This window comes from Monodon monoceros, unplaced genomic scaffold (genome assembly GCF_005190385.1).
Source record: "Monodon monoceros isolate NGI ecotype Baffin Bay Population unplaced genomic scaffold, NGI_Narwhal_1 Super_Scaffold_6, whole genome shotgun sequence".
Classification (NCBI taxonomy): domain Eukaryota; kingdom Metazoa; phylum Chordata; class Mammalia; order Artiodactyla; family Monodontidae; genus Monodon; species Monodon monoceros.
Genome location: NW_021703783.1, coordinates 80,657,865 through 80,677,891, shown reverse-complemented (window position 1 = coordinate 80,677,891; position 20,027 = coordinate 80,657,865). Strand labels below are relative to the sequence as shown.

Here is a 20,027-nt window from a genome sequence, read left to right as displayed (position 1 = left end):
CCAAATTGAACTTTTAGAGATGGAAAACACAATTCTGAGGAAAGATACACTGGATGGGATTAACAGCAGATTAGACAAAACAGAAGAAAAGATTAGTGAAGTTGAAGACATGGTAATAGAAAAATGAAACAAAATGAAACCCAGAAGGGAAAAAAGAAAGACTATTTAAAAAAAAAAAAGAGTGTCAGTGAGTTATGGGACAACTTGGAATGGAATACAATGGAATCTCCAAAGTCAAGAACGGGAACCAAAAATATCTTTGAAGAAGTAATGGCCCAAAATTTCAAAGTCTGACAAACACTATAAATCTATAGATCCAAGAAGCTCAACAAACCCCAAGCACAAGACACTAAGGCACATCATAATTTAATGGCTAAAAGTCAGTGATAAAGAGAAAATTTTAAAGCCAGTCAGGAAAAAAAAAAAGATATATTCCACTCAGAGGAACAAAGAATGACTTCTTTAGAGACAATATAAACCAGAAATCAGTAGAGTAGTATCTTTAAAGTACTGGGAAAAAACTCAAAACCTGTGAAATTAGAATTCCACACCTAGAAATATTATCTTTCAAAAACAAAGATGAGAAAGGACAAACAAAAGCTGAAGGAATCCATTACAGTAGACCTGCACTACAAAAAATTTAAAGAAAGTCTTCCTGTCAAAAGCAAAATGATACAGGATGAGTATTTGCATCTACACAAAGGAATGCAGAGCACTGGAAATTACTGATATAATATGGAAGCAAATACAAAAGATCTTTTCTTTAGTTTTAAGGATCTCTTTAAAAGATAATTGATGGTTTGAAGCCAAAACAACAACAGTGTATTGTGTGGTTTAAAACTAACATACAGGTAAAACTTCTGAAAAAAAATAGTACAAAGATAACTAATAAGCCAACAGAGATAAAATAAAATCATTAAAGGATATCCAATTAATCCAATAGAAGAAGAAAAGGAGGAAAGAGGAAAAAAACAGAACAAATGCAAAATAAATAAGATAATAGATTTAAACCCAATCATATTAATCATCATATTAAATGCAAATGGTCTAAAACCAATTAAAAGGCAGAAACTGTCAGATTGGATAAAAAAAAAAGCAAGATTCAGCTATATGCTACCTACAAGAAACCAACTTTAAAAGTAAAATAACAAATACGTTAAAAATAAAAGACTGTAGAAAGGTATACCATAACAATACCAATTAAAGCTAAATATAATTTATTTTTTTCATCTACACCTCTTTCCTATTTTACTGCCATCTAACTCTGAGCTGCTTACTGGCTCTTCAAACTGGAATTTAGGGATGCATTCTTTTATCCACTTTAGAAATTCTTAAAAATTTTTTGAATATCCTGAAATAATAGAGGAAACCTATCCTTGAACAAGATCATATAATCAACAGTATAAATTCAAGTCACAAATCCTGATATTATCTCAGTTAGACTTAAATATTTATCAAGTCTTTACCATGTGCCAGGCATTGTTCTTACACACCATGAGGTATAAAAGTGAAGACACTCTGAGTTCAAATACCGGTTCTGACTCTGTATGTTTTTGAGAAAGTTCTATAACCTCACATATTCTCAGTTTACTCCCCTATAAAACAATGATAACAGTCCCTACCCCACAGGGTTGAGTTGTTGTGAGGATGAAATCAGATGACATGTTAAAGTACTTAGTATTGTGTCTGTACCTGGTATAGAGCTAAAGAAAAGGCAGCTGTTGTTCTAGTTCATTTCTTATGAGCCATTTGGGAAAACAATGAGAATTAAGGCCTATGATACAAAAATAATAGTATGCCATCTTAGTAATGTGATCATTTCTAAGCGAGGAAATATTTTGTGGTTGGCCTTTGTGAGCTAATAATAGCGAAAATAAAATAATAGCCACCATATTTAGACCAAGTGCCAGGCACAATTTTAAGGGCTTTAGAACTATTCTAGGACTGTAATTATGGTGACAACATCAGTATGGATGCCACCAACCCCATCTACAGTTTGGAAAAGTGTGTCATGGTACAAGGAGAAGCTTACTGGTTTCTAGATCTAATGCCCTACCTTGATCATTTTCTCATCAAAAATTGGAGCCATGGCATAAGGCATGATGTAATTCTGAAGAGATTTAGAAGACAGCACAATTTTGCCTTCCATTAGTTGTTTTGCCAATTTCTTCAAGGCTCTTGCTCTTCTGTGGATCTACGAGTCAGATAAAATATGAATTAGTTACTGAATAAATCTCACCTACAACCAGCTCCATTTCAGTATCATGTTCCTCTTCCATGAAAAGATTAAAAGAGTGAAATATAGTCCATGTGTTACATGAGCAAACACTTGTGCCTTGATTTGCTTTCAGAGACATAATCCATAGTATTTCTTTACCAATGGATCCTAGAGCATTTAACCTTCTTAGGAAATGGCAGGGAAAGGTGACACTATTATTGTGGTTTCTGATACCACTGAGGAAATCAGACCCCAGGAAACAATCATCTCCTATGCAAATTTGATGATCACAAAGACCAAGGAATGAGAAGCTCAGAACTTTTTGGAAAATTAAGATATATCTTTTTCTTTTTTTTCCTTTTCCTTTTTTTTTTTTTTGGCCGTACCGTGCGGCTTGTGGAGTCTTAGATCCCCGACCAGGGATTGAACTCCAGCCCTTGGCAGTGAAAGGGTGGAGTCCTAACCACCGGACAGCCAGGGAATTCCCTAAAATATATCATTTTAAATGAGACAGAACGGTTTGAAACACTTGTTTATAGACAAGAAAAAGAAAGCAGAATTGTCTTCTACCTGAATGTGCTTCATATTCTCAAAGAAGTCCATTTCTGGATCATGGCAATCAGTTAGCTGTACCAAGTCTTTAAATTCTGGTTGATCTGGAAAGGTTTGAATTAAACAGGAAAGCAGCGTGGTATAATCTTGTTGAATACTCTGCAAACATGGAGTTGAGAAAAAAAATTTTTTTTTTAAATTTTAAAAAGAATTTGCTTCTTAGGTAATACAAAGAAACACCAAAAAAGTCATTACAATTTTTTAAAAAGTAAAACATTCCCAGTGAAACAACAAACTATATAAAATCAGAAGTGACAGCCCTCTTCTCCGTTCCTACTCCCCTGTTAAAAGTTTGCTGAATATTTATACAATCAAGTATTTTAATTAAGTGTACTAAGCCTGACTGCTTTTCTACACAGCTATAGCAGAAGTAGGGAAAAACAAAAACAAAAACAAAACCCACAGATAGTAGTACTTAATTGCAAACCCCAATACCTCTGTCTGGCTCTTCAATCCTTTCCTCAATTTCTCCAGGAGTGAACGATGAATGATTTCTCTATATTCTTTCTCTGTGACATTCAAAGCAGCAAGCTTTTTGATGATATTCATCAAGCACATGCTTGCATTATCACTTAAAGACATGTCTCCTAACTGGACACAGGAAAAAACCCAAATTATTCTGTATAATAACTATAATATTGAATATTATTTCCCAATGAAAGAGTTTATAATATTTAGCCACTGTTCTGTATAAAACTCTCTACTAAGAAATGTCCCACAGGTACTTCATACTTAAGGAAGAACCAAATATAGGGTTGTGAGGAATACAGTAAGTGACTTTGAAAAGTCATGCTTACTGAGAAGTGTCAGTAATTTCAGAAAATACTATGAGATGTACTGTTTTTTTATTACTGATTTTGCCTTTATTTAGAAATTTGGTATTTTATCTGTCATGGATTTTTTTTTTCTTTTTTTCATTTTTTATTGAAGTATAGTTGATGTAGAGATGTGTTTTTTTAATTAGCTTTATTTCTCAAAGCAAACAGAACAAAAGGTTCACTAAAGCCAGTTTTCTATATTCAAAATCAGGTGATCACTTACAATGACACAGTTGGCTGGTATAATTCTGGTTAGCTGCTTCAGAGTTCCTGGTTTAAGGAATGTAGGTTGTGAGTGTAGAGAAAGTATTCCCAACTCAGCCAACCAGGCATTGATTCAGGTTCCCTCATGTTGAAATTTGATAAGATATATGAAGAATGAGCCCAAATGAGGAGATTACTTTTTCCTATATTACTTAATCCTTAATATCAGATGAACAACTATAAAATGCCACAAAAATATTACTGATGTCACTACATAGTTAACTATTAACCAAGGGTTTCATTTTCCACATTTTTGAGTTTTAATTCATTTTAGCAACATGGCACTTAATATAGTTGCAAACCCCTTTTATTTCTACTATATCAATAAAAGAGGGCAAACTGTTAAATAATATAGTTACATAACTTAAAAAATTGATATTTAACTGACACACTATGAAATTCACCCTTTTATTGTACAATTCAATGGTTTTCAGTATATTCAGAAGGCTTTACAACCGTCACCACTATCTAATTTCAGAACATTTTCATCACCCCCAAAGGAAACCCATTAGAAGTCACTCTCTCCGTTCCTCCCGCCCCTCACAGCTCCTGATAACCACTCATTTACTTTCTGTCTCTGTGGATTTTCCTATTCTAATACATAGCTTTTCGACTTTTCACAGTGCTTCCACATATATTATTTTATTCAAAATATCTGCCTTTCAAATCATGAGCATAACAGTACGGTCTTTGCCGAATAAAATATTCTACAACTAAAAGAAATTTTATATTAAAAATCCCATCCCCCTCCAAACCAAATTAAGAAATTAGGTCATTTAGTCGTATTATCAAAACAATTTTAAAAATTCATAAATTTTTGCTATAAAAACCTACCTCCATGTTATAGAAACAATTATGCATAACAGGAATTAGGTAGTTAACGTCCATGGTTTGCATCTCTTTAATATAAGAGGTGATGGTCTGGAACGCTGAGAAGCGAGCATCAAAGTTGATATCATCAAGATGTCTTTGATCAAAGGCGTTAAGCTACGAGAAATGCCATTGAAACCATATAAATGAAGGTATATAAATATTAAATAAGGGATAATAATACTTTGGAAGCAAAAGAAACATAAGATTTTCTTTCTTACCTTGACAACATCAGTAATGTATTTTAATCCACTATCAAAATCAGAAAGAGTCTAAAAGGAATGAAGGCAATATATGATTAGTGAATAAAACCTTAACTTGTCTGCCTGCCTCCCTTTGACTCCCTGCCACACTCAAATATATATGGAAACATCATATCAGCACCAAGCAAGCTGCTAATATGCATTCCACATCATAGCTATCTTTTGAAAAAGGGGTGATTTTGGGGTAAAAACGAATATTACAGACCTGGAAAACTGTACAAAGCAACTGTCTTGACAACTTGTTCTTAATAACTGAGAAGAGTTTTGCTAGAGGCTTGAGGAAGCTCATAGGCTCCAGACAATGTTTCAACAGGTTTTGTACTGTTACCAGAATATCAACCTCTGTATCCTTAAGAAAAAATATAGAGAGAAATCATATTTCAGTAATTTATAAAACTGGTCAAATTGGCTTTAATATATTACAGCACAGAAAACAAGTATAAATAAGAAGTAAAAGTAGTAGTACTTAGAAAAGTTATTTCATAGTCTCTTAAAAGTTCTTAGCATTTTAACTTAACCAAAAACCTATAATAGTGTCCATGAACAGTTTCTTCCTTTAATTCTAATAGGAAATATGCATGGTTTTAAAAAATAATTTCTTCTATTTTCTAGTTAAAGAGCCAAGAAAAATGAACTTGCTGAGGAAAAATACACACTTCTGGTTGTTCACAAATCTGTGGTCTTCTAAACTGAATTACTATAGAGTAGGAGTCATTCGGTATAACTCCTAAGGCCTTATAAATGAGTGTGCAAAATGGGAAGACTCTTTTAATCAAGACTGAACTATGGTTTGAAAATCACATCAGAAACTCTACACTATGCCTGAATATTAAAACAGTGACTTTTCATTCAGCTTGCCACTGTCACCATATTTAAGATCAATGCGTGTCTCAGGTTGCAGATTTGTTATTGATCAAAGTCAGAGAGGGGAAAAAATCCTGAAATGGATTAGAAGCTAAACAAAGGAAAATAAAGGGTTTGAGACTTTTACTGTAATGGTAGATGATGAGGTCTCCACCTTCTCGCCTGCCCCATTCCTCTTTCTGTCCCCAGTTTTCTCCTCTGTTTTCAATTTTATGTTTCTGTATGAAGTCTTTTCACAAATCCTCTGGCATAAATACATCACAGAATCTAACCAATAAAATTATTGTTTACAAATAAACCTAAAAATAAAGTGCCACTTCAAAGACAAATAAATGTGCTGTGAATTCATGCCTGAGCAATATTGCCACGGTGGAGGAAAGGCAGGAGCAGTGTAATGAGCAGAGAACTTTGTTCTTTTTCTTTCATAAACTTGCTGATCCTGGAGAAGGAAAAAAAAATGGAATATGTAAGGAAGATATATAAGTTAAGAGTATTTCTCCAAGAAGTTAAACTTTTTGTAAAAAAGCATCAGTGATGAAAGACCCAGGTGGCTTTTAAGTATGTGTGTATGTGTAAAAAGCTTAACTCAGTTATTTAGCAGTGCCCACTCTTATTTCCCTCCAACTTCAGGTTGGTGGCTACTATTCTATTGCTTTTGTAAGATCTGATTGTGTAGGTGCGTTATAGTAAACTCCAATCCTATAATCAGTAATTGATAATTACTTATTTCGCAAGGAAACAACATTTTAAGTGCTAAGACTTGTTTTAGGTTTTATATACATTTCCATATAACTCCCAAAACAGCCCTATAATGTAGGCATTATTAACCCCACTTTGCCCAGAGAAAACTGTGGCTCAGAGAAGTTGATGTCACAGAGCAGGTCTTTCAAACCCAGTCTTTCTGGTGCCTAATCACTCATCATCTCACTATCACGTAGCCTATGATAAAATTTAGTAAGTATATTTCCCATGGTTTCCCGTTCTGCAAAACTTAGAAATACACTAGTATAAATAAAACATTTAAAAGAAGTTCCTGGAAGATTCTAATATATCATTTTTTTATTGTTGCTGAAAGTAACAGAAAAAATAAACTTTCAACAACTAAGTCCTGTAACAATTTAGATTTAGATTTTAAGATAGAATCATTTTGTGCACTCAGATTCACTAACCAGGCACTTTGTAGAAATCACAATTGTATATTACCAGGTCTAGCAGTATGTAGAGAATCTTTAAAGAGAATCTTTAAAAATCCTTGCAAGATCTTCTTGACGCTTAAAAGAACAAATACAGCAACCTGCTCTTTTAAATTATTTTTATCAATCACACTTAAAAAAAAATCACAACTATGTGATCTCACATAACTCGAAATTTTAATTGAGCAAAATACGTAAAGGCTAATAAACAGGCAAATCTATTAGTCTACCTTAGAATTTTGAAAAGTCTGTTATCTTTTATAATTATATAAAGGCAGATGTCATAAAAGGTTTATTCCAGCAGAGAAAGAGAATTCTACATTAACTGAAAAATGAAGGACATTTAAAATACTGAAAACTTTTTTAGCTTATTACCTTGTTAAAACAAATGAAAAACCAAGCATAAATAAAAAAATTAAAGCTACAGGTGGTAATGTTATCTTTTAAGGACCAATGTTTCACTTACTTTGAAAGAATGCCCAGTTCCTTACTGACTTGTGCTCTATTCTTCTTCTTTTTCACCTTTTCTGCACTTATTGTGGTTTTGCTGAGATACTGGAGAATTGCAGGTACACGAGGTAGAATTAATCGTCCTCCTACTGTGATAGACTCTGAAACAGTGATAAATGTACTGATTTTAATTAACTATGCTCTTAAAAGCTAACTGTACAATATCTTCCTAATGACAGAAAAGGAAAGCACTCAATTACCATGAAAATTTAATATATTTCAACTCTAAATATCTTTCTTCTTAGTCAAAACATCTATATCAGTAGCTAAATTAAAATTTTATATGAGACCCTTGAGGATTTAAACCATTTTGGGTAGTAGTAAGAGAACTGTTAGGATAATATGGTAAGAATTCAGAGACATGACAGTGGAAATCATCTGATAATGTCCTGAAGGATAGTTGAGCTTTCTGGAGTGTAAATAATCCGAATTTCTACCTACTGCAAAGAAAATTCAGCTTATATAAATTGGTATTAATTCCTAGAGAAAAGAAACTCTTCTAATAGCGTAAGTTATAAAAAGAGTCAGATTCTATCAACTTTTCCATTCTGAGGGCACAAATGATACCTCAGAAGTATAAGAATCATCTGCTCTGTACAGCTTACATACCATCTGCACTTTCTGTGTATACACATCCTGTCACCGGTAAGCTCAAAACTGTTTCTGTGGGTTCAAAATCTGGAAGGCTAAGAAGGTCATCGGCTATTTCCATCACAATACTAGCTGTGGCTTCAGAGAGGTTCTTTGCTGAGAGAATCGCAAAAACATTGGTCAGGATATCACATTCCGGGTGCCCAGGTTTCTGTTTAGCCAGGAAAGGGAAATATCTGCAAGAAAAAACACTAAAATAGTCATCTTCTTTTTCAATACGTTTATTTCTAAAAACATGTTCCATATGAATTTTCATAGAGTTTAATGAATATATATGTGTATGTGTGCATATGAATGTTAATAAGATTACTCAGAAGGGAAATTACTTTAAAATTTGATGGATAATAATTCCAGGCACCATACAACCATTATTATCTACGCACTTTATGTATATTTCTCATTTAATCCTCACAACATCTCTATGTTAAGGTGGTATCCTTATCTCCACATTACAGATGAAGAAATTGAGAACTGTCTGAAGCCAATGAGCTAATAAGTCATAGACCTGAGCTGTGAACTGCAGTCTAAGCCCTAGTTCTAAAAGAAATGTATTAAAGACAGGCTATTTTTCAATTGTAAGCCTTCTAGAATATGAATGTTTATATGCTCACATAAAAACCATGTACTACAACATGAAAATTAGGAGTACAGACCACAGACCAAACAAATATTTGCTGAATTAGGATATGCAACATTCAGATTAGGATCATTTGTCAAGGGAGGGAGATGAATCCATCTCCAGTAATGAAAGACTCACACGAACGATACCCAAAAAGGTAGAGAACACAAAAGCTTTCCAGCCACGGGCAAACTAGCAATTGTTTTACAGCCAGAGATGCAATCCTAACAATCAGTAGGAAGGCCAAACTGAAAAAATTCAAATAGTTTGGCTTTACCAATTCATCATCACTGGAAAAAGAGCTCAAGCACTTTAACATACTTAATCCTGAGAGACTGAGAGAAAAGTTCTAACAGGTTATACTCATACATCTTTGTCCAACAGATACTGGGGATAGTATGCGCAGGCACCAAGCAAGATACTTTACATATCATATGTCCATTGTCAACGAGAGAGAAATTGTAGAAGACAATGAGGTGGCATCCAATGATGTGGATCTATACTTGAGTAAGGACCCAACTAACATATAAACCAAGTCACCACTGTAAAGTCTTCTTGGATGAAAGTCCTTCATGGCTTATTTGTATTAACAATGACACAACTATAAAATATTTCTCAAGTATGCCTATGAAGTGCTGCTTGTAAATGTCCAATGAAAAAACAAGATATGAAATTGCTTTCTCAAATTGGGAAATAAATGAAAAGAGCCCTTATGACAGTAAAAATAAAACAGGCTTTCCTGAGGAAGCCAATGGCAAGGTATTGTTTTTGAAGACTATTTAATGACACGGGGAAACGTTCGTGACATAATTTACATGAAAAAAACAAAATCAAAAGCTAGCTATAAGGTATGATCCCAATTTTGTAAAAACTGATGCCAAGATTTTAACACTGAATCAATAATAAACACATTTTATTTTATTCTTTCTTTCATTCTTCAAAATAGACCAGGGCAAACTTAAGTCTGTTTCCATCACTGAGATAAACAAAATAGGTTTCTCACATTCCCACTTTACTGAAAGTTCCCACATTCTTCAGCAAATATTCATTTGGTCTGTAACACAGCATCTCTGAACCATCAGTAGATGAAGGTTCTGTAAATGGCTCATAATGTCCACAAAAGGATACTGATTTGTGACCATTAGCGCTGTATGCATATTTAGAAGAAGAGAAGACAATGACCTAGAGAATCCAGAAAGCTTGTGAAATTTTAAGTGGGAACCGGGAAAATGACAGAATGCGAATTACAAATCAGCTTTTATTTTTAAGCAAACATGCAAAATTGTAATATTTGGGTGATGATATAACTACCTAGTGTGTTTCACATCTGTTTTTCCCTTTGCCAGGTCAAATCAAACTGCTGATACAATCACTACACATTGGAAGAACAGCCATATCAATCCCAATACTACTAATTTTCTTCTTTTTAAAAAAATTTATTTAGTTTTGGCTGCGCTGGGTCTTTGTTGCTGTGTGCAGGCTTTCTCTAGTTGCGGCGAGCGGGGGCTACTCTTCATTGCGGTGTGCGGGCTTCTCATTGTGGTGACTTCTGTTGTTGAGGGGCATGGGCTCTAGGCACACGGGCTTCAGTAGCTGCAGAGCGTGGGCTCAGTAGTTGTGGCTCTTGGGCTCTGGGGCACAGGCTCAGTAGTTGTGGAGCATGGGCCCAGTTGCTCTGTGGCATGTGGGATCTTCCAGGACCAGAGATCGAACCCATGTCCCTTGCTTTGGCAGGTGGATTCTTAACCACTGCACCACCAGGGAAGCCCCCCAATACTACTGATTTTCAATTTTCAATTCTTTTTTTTTGGCCATGCCACACAGCTTGAGGGATATTAGTTCCCCAACCAGGGATGGAACCTGGGCCTGCTGTAGTGGAAGCACAGAGTCCTAATCACTGGACCGCCAGGGAAATCCCTAATTTTCAAGTTTTAATGAAATTGTAAAAATAGCTAAAAATGTGTAAGTCTTGATATAATATACACTCTACAATTTTAATTTATATTAAATTGCAAAATGTTGTTTTATCTATTTTTTCCTTTTTTTATTGTTATAAGTAATTCAAACACTCCAAAGATATATCATGAAAAGTCTCCCTTCCCCACTCCAGCTCACCAAGCCTCCACTTGCTATGGTGACATTGTTTTTCGTGTAGCCTTGATCCATTTTCTATTTCATTTTGTATTTATACACACATACATACACATATAAAAGCATTTTTCCTGGAACACATTACACCTATTATTTAGCAACTTGTATTTTTCTTCAAACTATGTATTTTGAGATTCAACTGCCTTATTCTTTTTAACTGCACTGAAAGTAGGTCACTGTGTGGAAAGAGCATAAATTACATTACTAGTTCCCTTGACCAGTTAGTCTAAAACACTGCCCTTTTTAAAGGCAAAAAAAAAAAAAAAAGATTATACCTTGCATTTCTGCACCAGATACTAATTAGCTTCAGCAGAGGAGTAGGAGAATACTGACTCTCAGATCCAAGCCTGCTGATCTAGGACACAAAATAAAGACAGAATACAAAATAAGAACATACACAGAATTGTAGAAAAAAACCAAACAACTGAAAAGCAGAACAAGAACAGAAATCACACCAGAAGATAAAAGAGCCAAGAGATAAACATTTAAAGGACAAACTGAGTAGTGAGAAATCTTTCCTAAAATCAAGTCTCTCCTACAGTCTTAGCTATAACTACACCAGTTATCATCACCAAGTGGGGACAACCAGAGAAATCAAACAAGGAAATAAGAAAAAACCCTGTGTATTTTCCCTCTTGCTTGTCAAAACCCAAAGGCATACTATGTGAGGTGCTACAAAAGTTAGGTTACATTTGCTTAAGAGACAACAGTCATATTCAAATTAGCCTTAAGTATAAACGCTATGGTATTGGAGAAACTAGCTCTGGAGCTTTAGGTGGTAGTGGAGGCAAAGAAAAGTGTTCTAAAACTTGCAGAAGCAAAGAAAGGCTTGATGTGAAAGAAAAGACCTGGATTAGCATTCGTGGCTGGGTGCAGACTGTGCTGGTGAAGCAGTATTAAAGGAAAAAGCAGAAGGTATCCAGGCAGAACAGAGAAATCAAGCTTTACCTGGGGCCAAACTGCACCATGAAATACAGCATCAATTTCTTCTGTTCTGAACTGATAGGACTCCCAATCCAAAAAGATATCAGTTACCATTTTGATTCCAAGACGTCTTAAATTTTTCAGTGGGTTAATAAGCCTCAGCTGTATCTGTAAAATAAAGATCTTCTATTAAAAAGATATCGTTTTTATTCTTGACTCCTCAGGGCGGCACTCCTGCTCAGGTGGTGAAGAATCAAGCTGGGATCCTGTTATGAAGTTCTGATCCACATGGAAACGCCAACTGAGTAAGTCATATTGCTTTCCTTATTGAACAAGAGGGGAAAGCATACTTAAAAAAACCAAGTGGTGAGATGTGTTCTATTATCAGGCCCAGTAAAATCACACTGTGTCCTTAGGGCAAAACAAAATCTCAGTGGGAACAGCTGTTTTGTATTCTACATTGTTTTACTTTTCTGAAACTGTACATTTTAAATTCAAGAGAATATGAACAAGAATGCCATTGCTTTGCTATGCAAAAGTCTGAGGAATCATGATAGTTCACATACTCATCAAGTTTCTACCATTCACTTTTAGCTAATTATCTAATTATACAAGTTACAAAGAGAGGAGATGACAGGCAAGCATAAGAAGGTGACACAATTACAAGTCATTCTGTTCTGCTTCAATTCTACTGGCAATATTTTCATTATCTGCTAGATCATGTTTGGTGAAAAACAGAAACTATTACTGACATTTGAAAAAACATGGTATCATGATCCCCCGGAGTAGTAAGAAACTAACCTTGGCAAACATGACATCAAATCAGACCCCTCCCTTTCCCCTATTCCCATCCAATCAAGTAAGATCTGCATGTACTCTTCTCTTTTGTAATCAACTGCCCAGACTTCTCAGTAATTGTTGAGTAAACTGGAGAAAAATCCTGAAAATGAGCAACTGGAGACTTTAATTCCTAGAGGAACAGTCCATATGACTGAGTTCATGGACATTTACGAAGTACCTCATTGCTTAAATGTACAGAAACAAAACAAAACAAAAACAAACCCAAACCAAAACCACCCTCAAGAACCCTCAAGACACCTATTTCAGTGTCGGTCAATGCCCTGGAGGATCTGAAAGATACAAAAAAGTAAATGTGTAACTTAGCTCAAACACACAAATGTAGAACTTTAACTCACTTGAGCATATTACCTTGCAATAATTCATTACAGAACCTCAAGGAATTCCTTGGACTTTTCCAAGAATTAAAAAAAAAAAGAACAGAACAGAAGAGAAAGCTCCTACGTGTCTGGAAGGCTAGCACCTCACTGTCTAATGAACTGTGAAATTGCATAAATGATCCTTTGAGTTACTGATTGTTGACTCAGGAGAAAGGCTGCATTCCTGAGTAACGCCTTCTAAGTTAACCAGAAAGTCAGAGGGCTTACCGAGGGTTTATACAACCTGTAACATTTCATGACTTAACATAGCCATGTATAGGTAGTCACTATCCCTCACTATAAGGTAAAAACTAAAATTCTCACACAATTCTCCCTATGGCCCTGAAGCTCTCATGTAACACAGACAAAAAAAACTTCTAAGACCCCTTTTCAGCTTCCACTCCTGGCCCTACACAGCCTCTTTCCACCAAGCAAAGCAAGTTTTGGAACATCAAACTGACCTTATCATTCCCTTGTTTTCAAACCTCTCAGAGGTTTCCGAGTACACTTCAGAGTAAATCCAGCTCCTCATCATAGCCTACGAGGCCCTACCCACCTCTTGACCTCATCTTACACATCTCGCTCCTTGTGCTCTAGCCACCTCAGCCTTCTGTCTCTTCTCAGGATGTGTCAAGAATGTTCCACCTCAGGACTCTGTACTACTAGTCATTTTCTCTGCCTGAAATGTTCTTCCAGTGGCTGGGGAGGTGTCAGCTCAAATATCACCTCTTTAGAGGTGGCCCTGAACACCCTAATAAGAGCAGCACCCATCCACCTCCAGATGGGTCACTTCCTACCACATTCCCTCATTTTAAATTCTTTACAGCTTCATGTCTTTCCCTAACATGCTCATGCTTTCCTCTACTTCTGTGAATATATGGAGTGTATTTCTAACAGCTGTTTCAATGTCCTTGTCTGATTCTACTACCTGTGTCATTTCTGGGTCTGCTTCTATCCACTGGTTTTTCTCTTCATTATGGGCAAAATCTTCCTTTCTTTGCATGCCTGGTAATACCTGACTAGATGTCAGACACTGTGAATTCTAGTTTCATTTAAATCACCTAGAAGTTTCTGAACAGGGATGCAGTTAATTTATTAGGAAAAGGTTTGATCTTCTTAAGCTTTGTTAGTGGTGTCATAGCAGCCTTTATGCTTGGGCTAATCTGGCTCCACTACTGAGGCAATCCCCGTCCAAGGACTCTCCCTGATGCCCCAGGTCTCATGAGGTTTCTGCTCTGGCTGTTGGGAACACGAGCTGTTCCCAGCCCTGTGTTAAGTCAGAGGACTGTTCTGCCTGCTCCTTTCGCGTGGTTTTACTGCTTCTAGTCAAGATGGAGTGACAGGGACCAGATTTTATCCTGCCCTCTCAAGACACTAAAAAGCTGAATAGAATATATGAAACAATGATTTCTGGACACTGGACAGCAGGCAACAGAGGACAGTAATCCCTGAGAGAGGGGAAACAGATGAGATGAGTCCTACACAGTCCCCGGCTTCCTGCCTGCAGAGTTTCAGGCCTTGGTGTGGAAAGGAAGAGCCCAGGGAGAATCCAACAATCTTCTTCAAATGAGGAGACAGTTGTGCGACTTGGGGAGGCCAAGGTGGCTAGAAGTCACAGACCAGAGTACTGGAGAGGAGACAGCGACACAGAGAAGGATTTTAAGAGATCTGCAGAGGAGGCTCCTGAATTTATTTTCCTCTTAGAACTTACCATCTGGCATTATTCTGAATATTTTTGTATTTATCTATAATCTTCTCCCCAAGATACGGAGTCCTTACCATTTCGTTCTCCACCTACAACAATGTCTGGGAGATAGTAGGTGTGAAATAAGTATTTACTGTATAATTAAATGGACAGGAACTTTTGTTTGCTGCTTCATCCCAAACCTTAGTACAGTGCCTGACAAACAGCAGGGGCTCATTTAACATTTGTTGAAGGAATGAATGAAAGAATGATGAAAATAAAATAGTGCCTAGCAAAATGGGAGGTATATTCTAAATCTGTAGATCTTGTTAACCAGAGAATATTATTTCATTACTAAAGCAGATTTATATCCATGCATAGCCTGAAAAAACAGTGTAAAACTTTGGCTGTCAATTTTTAGTTATGTATTTGAGAGGCAGTTCATCAGGCATATCCCTAAAACAAATGAGATGAATTTTAGCCACATCAAAACTGTGCCTATTTGTCATTAACTGAGAATCGACAGCAGATATCTGAGTCTGGGTTTTCACTTCAAGTCCCATTTTCTCCAACAAGCCTTCAGTCAGTCCATAAAAACATTAAGTTTCCCTAAACTCCAATGTGTATACTTATGTCCACATACCTGTTTCAACAAAACATAAATATATTGTCTTGAATATAATTCAGAAAACATTTCCTAAGCACCAACTTACGAAGCCTCCTGGCAGTTAGCTAGCTGACTTGTCTTGCCCGGTCTTGCTACTTACCTTTATTTAAAACATTACACTTACAATAGGCAAGCATTTACCTTTAAAAGAGGGAAACTCTGTCTCAAAATAACAAGGACAGTGCTAACAGTATTCTATTCATTATCCAATCACTTTGAATTAAATGAGAGTTAGAAGATGTCCTACACTTTTAGGTTCCTGAAATTAAGATTTAAAAAACATCAGCTCAACTACCTCTGACTTTGTTCTGAGATGTATACAGAACTAACTCCCTACCTACCATTTCACCTCCTTTTTAAATAGACACTTGCTATAATCTGCATTTTCTAGCTATTCGTAAATATTTATAACAGTGAAGATTCCCATTGTAGGGAAGGCCATTTTAAAGAGATGCTTGGGCTTCCCTGGTGGTGCAGTGGTTAAGAATCCGTCTGCCAATGCAGGGGACACGAGTTCGAACCCTGGTCCAGGAAGATCCCACATGCCGCAGAGCAACTAACCCCGTAAGCCACAACTACTGAGCCTGCACTCTAGAGCTCGTGAGGCACAACTACTGAGCCTGCACTCTAGAGCCCACGAGTCACAACTACTGAGCCCACGCGCCACAACTACTGAAGCCCGCGCGTCTAGAGCCCGTGCTCCGCAACAAGAGAAACCACTGCAGTGAGAAGCCCACGCACTGCGATGAAGTGTAGCTCCCTCTCGCCGCAACTGGAGAAAGCCCACGCGCAGCAACGAGGACCCAACACAGCCAAAAATAAATAAATACAGAAATTAAATTAAATTTAAAAAAAGAAAGAAAGAAAAATACTTAAAAAATAAATAAATAAAGAGATACTTTACATAAGAAAGAATTAACCTAGAAGGATGTTAGATATTCAGGCCCCAACCAATTTCCCAAGTAAGACACAGACTTTTACCCAAGAAGAAAGCGTGTAAAGTGAATCTCTCTCACCTTTTCTCGTTGATCAAGGATGTGGGATACAGTTGCGGTCATGCAGAGCAGTATCTGCAAAATCTTTGGTAAGTATGCACTGATCAGATGACTAATGTTCTTTAATACTATCTCAAGGCTATTTAAGATACCGTGCTGACGACCCAAAGGAAGAACTTTAGACAAATCCAAATCTTCTACTGCTTGAATGACAGCAGAATGGCATTCTCCTAGTGAAACAGAGAGGAGCAGAGATAACATGTGAAGGAAAACATTAGTTTGTTACTATTTATAATTATAGCTTCCTTTCACTTTCCCTCAATAATACAGCATTTTCTATTGTTATATAATGATTTACAGATGATAATGTACTTTACTTTTATTTTTTCTCCTTTTGATTCTTACCCAACATTCAATGAGCTAGATATGATGGCTTTTACTACTATCATTTTATAGATGAGGAAACTGAGGAGTAAAGGAAAGTAAGAAACTTGTGACAGAACTAAGCCTCTAAGCCCAATTCTCACCCTATTTATACTATTCCTCAAAACCTAAGGAATTCCATTTTATTCCGTCTATCAACTTTCCACACATTTTCTCCCTCTCAGCTTTCATGGACTATGCTATCTTCAGCAGTTTCCAGGAAAGTGTCTTGTTACATTATAAGCTCCTTTAAGGCTGAGAATCAAGTGTTTTATTTCTCTTGCAGCCCCTGATAAATAAAACAATGGTCCTTTATAAACAGGTACCATACTGATTTCATAATTTACTTAAAACACTTGAATTGTTATTGCTTGAGCTTTACTTCAAACCAACTGGTATGAGATCATGAGCTTACTGATTCATACATCAAAACAGCCTGTCCATAAGGGTATCATTAATAGCTACTCTCTTACAACAGAGGTATTACACTGAACAAAAACTCTTCTATTCGTTACAGCCAACTTCCTTCACAGGACCATATTACACTGAATGAAAAGCTTTTAACAGCTATATCTATTATCCCCTCCCCTCCCCCACCCCCCGAGGTGGGGGAAAAAAAGCAACACATTACCCTATAAATACATATCTATGTTTGCCCAAAACAAAGCAATTTTAAGACTGGAGCAGAGGTACTATGGTCAGGAAGATCTGTGTTCAAATACCAGGTTCACCATGGGCAAAACACTTACCTCTCTAAGCCTCAGTCTCCTTATGTATAAAATGGGGACAACCAAGTACTGAAACCTAATGTGGCCGTTTTAACAGTCAGCTGAGTTATACGTAAAGGGCCTGTCATAATGTCTGGCATGAAGTAGGAACTCAGTAAATGTTAGCCATTATTATCACTATTAATTACTAAGATCGCATACTGGAGAACATACCACAGAGCATCACAGCTCATTGTATACACTTACTAATCCACTATGTTTAGACCGTGAGGCTCAGAGCAGAGATTACAAATATTCATTTTTCTATATTCAACAGAGTGTCTGGGGTGCAGGAGGTATTCAACAAATCATTATGCAATAGATGAGCGATTCAGCGAATGAATACATGCCAAGACTATTAAGATTAATTTTGCAGCATGCTTTAAGTTTCTAAGGAGAAACTTATTCATCGTATATGGATAAGCATCATTTTTCAAATGGCCTAAATGTACAATAACAACAAAAAATACACATTTTGTAATCAGGGGCTTATTAGCACAGGGATGACGATAATCCCCAGGATCATTTGTTAGCTCCACCTAATTCAATCAAAGTTTTTAAAAAACTGTGTCAGCAAAAAGACCACCTTCGAGATTAGGAAGAGTGACCCCCTTAGAAAGATGCCCAAGAGCGTGGGCAACAGCCTGAGACAGCAGAGGTCTGAGCAGACAACATGCATGCAGAGCGGCAGCTAGTTGAGAGCTACCATTCTTGAAGTGCTTCACAGGCTCAAACAGCAGGTCTAAGAATATCTGGATCTCTTCAGGCTGGCTCCCAGCGAGGAACCTCAGAATGATGGACATGCGGGTGCCAGAAGCAGATTTCCCCTGAGTCTTACTCCCAGTTTTATTCTTCATTCGGCCATACAAAATTCTAAAAAGTCCAAAGAATGTTATTTGTTTGCACGTTCATCCTAAAACATTATTTATCTGCACATTAACCCTAAAACACAGTTGTTTCATTTTCCTAAAAGGCTACAATAGTAACTCAACAGATTTAAATGGATACATTCTAAAACAAGGAAGAATGAAAATAAAAATTAGATATTTAATATGGAAATTTAAAATAACAACAACAAACACAAGGCTAAGGGAAGCAGGAAGAAGGAAATAATAAAGACAATGGCTAGAAGGTGGTTCTTTGGAAGAGAAAAAAAGCAATAAACTAGGCAAGCCAGAGGTAAGTCTAATCAAGGAAAAATGAAAACAAGAATATATAGATTAGGGCTTCCCTGGTGGCACAGTGGTTGAGAGTCTGCCTGCCGATGCAGGGGACACGGGTTCGTGCCCCGGTCTGGGAAGATCCCACATGCCGCGGAGCGGCTGGGCCCGTGAGCCATGGCCGCTGAGCCTGCGCGTCCGGAGCCTGTGCTCCGCAATGGGAGAGGCCACAACAGTGAGATGCCCACGTACCACAAAAAAAAAAAAAATTAAAGAATATATAGATTAAAAGGAAGTAAAATAAGAGCATAACTATAAGTAAAATAAGGAAACTGGAAAGATTTCAATTAAATGGGTAATTTTCTGGCAAAAACACACATATAAATAAGAAAAAGGAACTTAAGAAACCCTGAATAAATCAGTAGACTTGGAGCTCACATAGTTTTACAGATGAATTTTTAAAACTTCCAAGGAAAAACAATCCCCGTGATATAGTTTCACAGCAGAGAGAAAGAAGGAAACAGTCCTTTTTCATTTATGAAGGTGGTATAGTTATGATAGCAAGATGGATTAAGGAAGAGAAATAAACTACATACCAATATTGCCTAAAAACAAAAAACACAACATTTCTAGCAAATCAAAACCACAATGAGGTATCACCTCACACCCGTCAGAATGGCTATCATCAAAGAGTCTACAAATAATGAATTCTGGAGAGGGTGTAGAGAAAAGGGAACCCTCCTACACTGTTGGTAGGAATGTAGATTGGTGCAGCCACTATGGAGAACAGTATGGAGGTTCCTTAAAAACTAAAAATAGAGCTAACTTATGATCCAGCAATCCTACTCCTGGGCATATATCTGGAGAAAACTCTAATTTTTCTGAAAATACACATGCACCCCAATGTTGATAGCAGCACTACTTACAGTAGCCAAGGCATGGAAGCAACCTAAGTGTCCATCAACAGATGACTAGTTTAAGAAAATGTGGTGTGTGTGTATATATAAACATATGTATATATATATATATATATATATATATATAGCGTATATATATATATATATATATATATATGAATATTACTCAGCCATAAAAAAGAATGAAATAATGCCACTGGCAGCAACATGGATGGACCTAGAGATTATCATACCAAGTGA

The 20,027-nt window shown here is 36.4% G+C and overlaps 1 protein-coding gene across 1 annotated transcript in view; it reads right to left on the bottom strand.

Moving 5' to 3' along the window:
* UTP20 (UTP20 small subunit processome component) overlaps window positions 1-20,027 on the bottom strand; it is a 97,674-nt gene that overhangs the window by 31,866 nt on the left and 45,781 nt on the right. The window contains exons 26-38 of the mRNA XM_029204823.1: window positions 18,417-18,583; window positions 16,542-16,750; window positions 11,982-12,125; window positions 11,309-11,388; window positions 8,222-8,439; window positions 7,569-7,713; window positions 6,261-6,348; window positions 5,251-5,394; window positions 5,004-5,054; window positions 4,747-4,899; window positions 3,266-3,421; window positions 2,789-2,929; window positions 2,057-2,194 (exon numbers count right to left, since the gene is read on the bottom strand). Of these exons, the coding sequence (XP_029060656.1) occupies window positions 2,057-2,194; window positions 2,789-2,929; window positions 3,266-3,421; window positions 4,747-4,899; window positions 5,004-5,054; window positions 5,251-5,394; window positions 6,261-6,348; window positions 7,569-7,713; window positions 8,222-8,439; window positions 11,309-11,388; window positions 11,982-12,125; window positions 16,542-16,750; window positions 18,417-18,583 (1,834 nt within the window). The remainder of the gene's footprint in view (window positions 1-2,056; window positions 2,195-2,788; window positions 2,930-3,265; window positions 3,422-4,746; window positions 4,900-5,003; window positions 5,055-5,250; window positions 5,395-6,260; window positions 6,349-7,568; window positions 7,714-8,221; window positions 8,440-11,308; window positions 11,389-11,981; window positions 12,126-16,541; window positions 16,751-18,416; window positions 18,584-20,027) is intronic.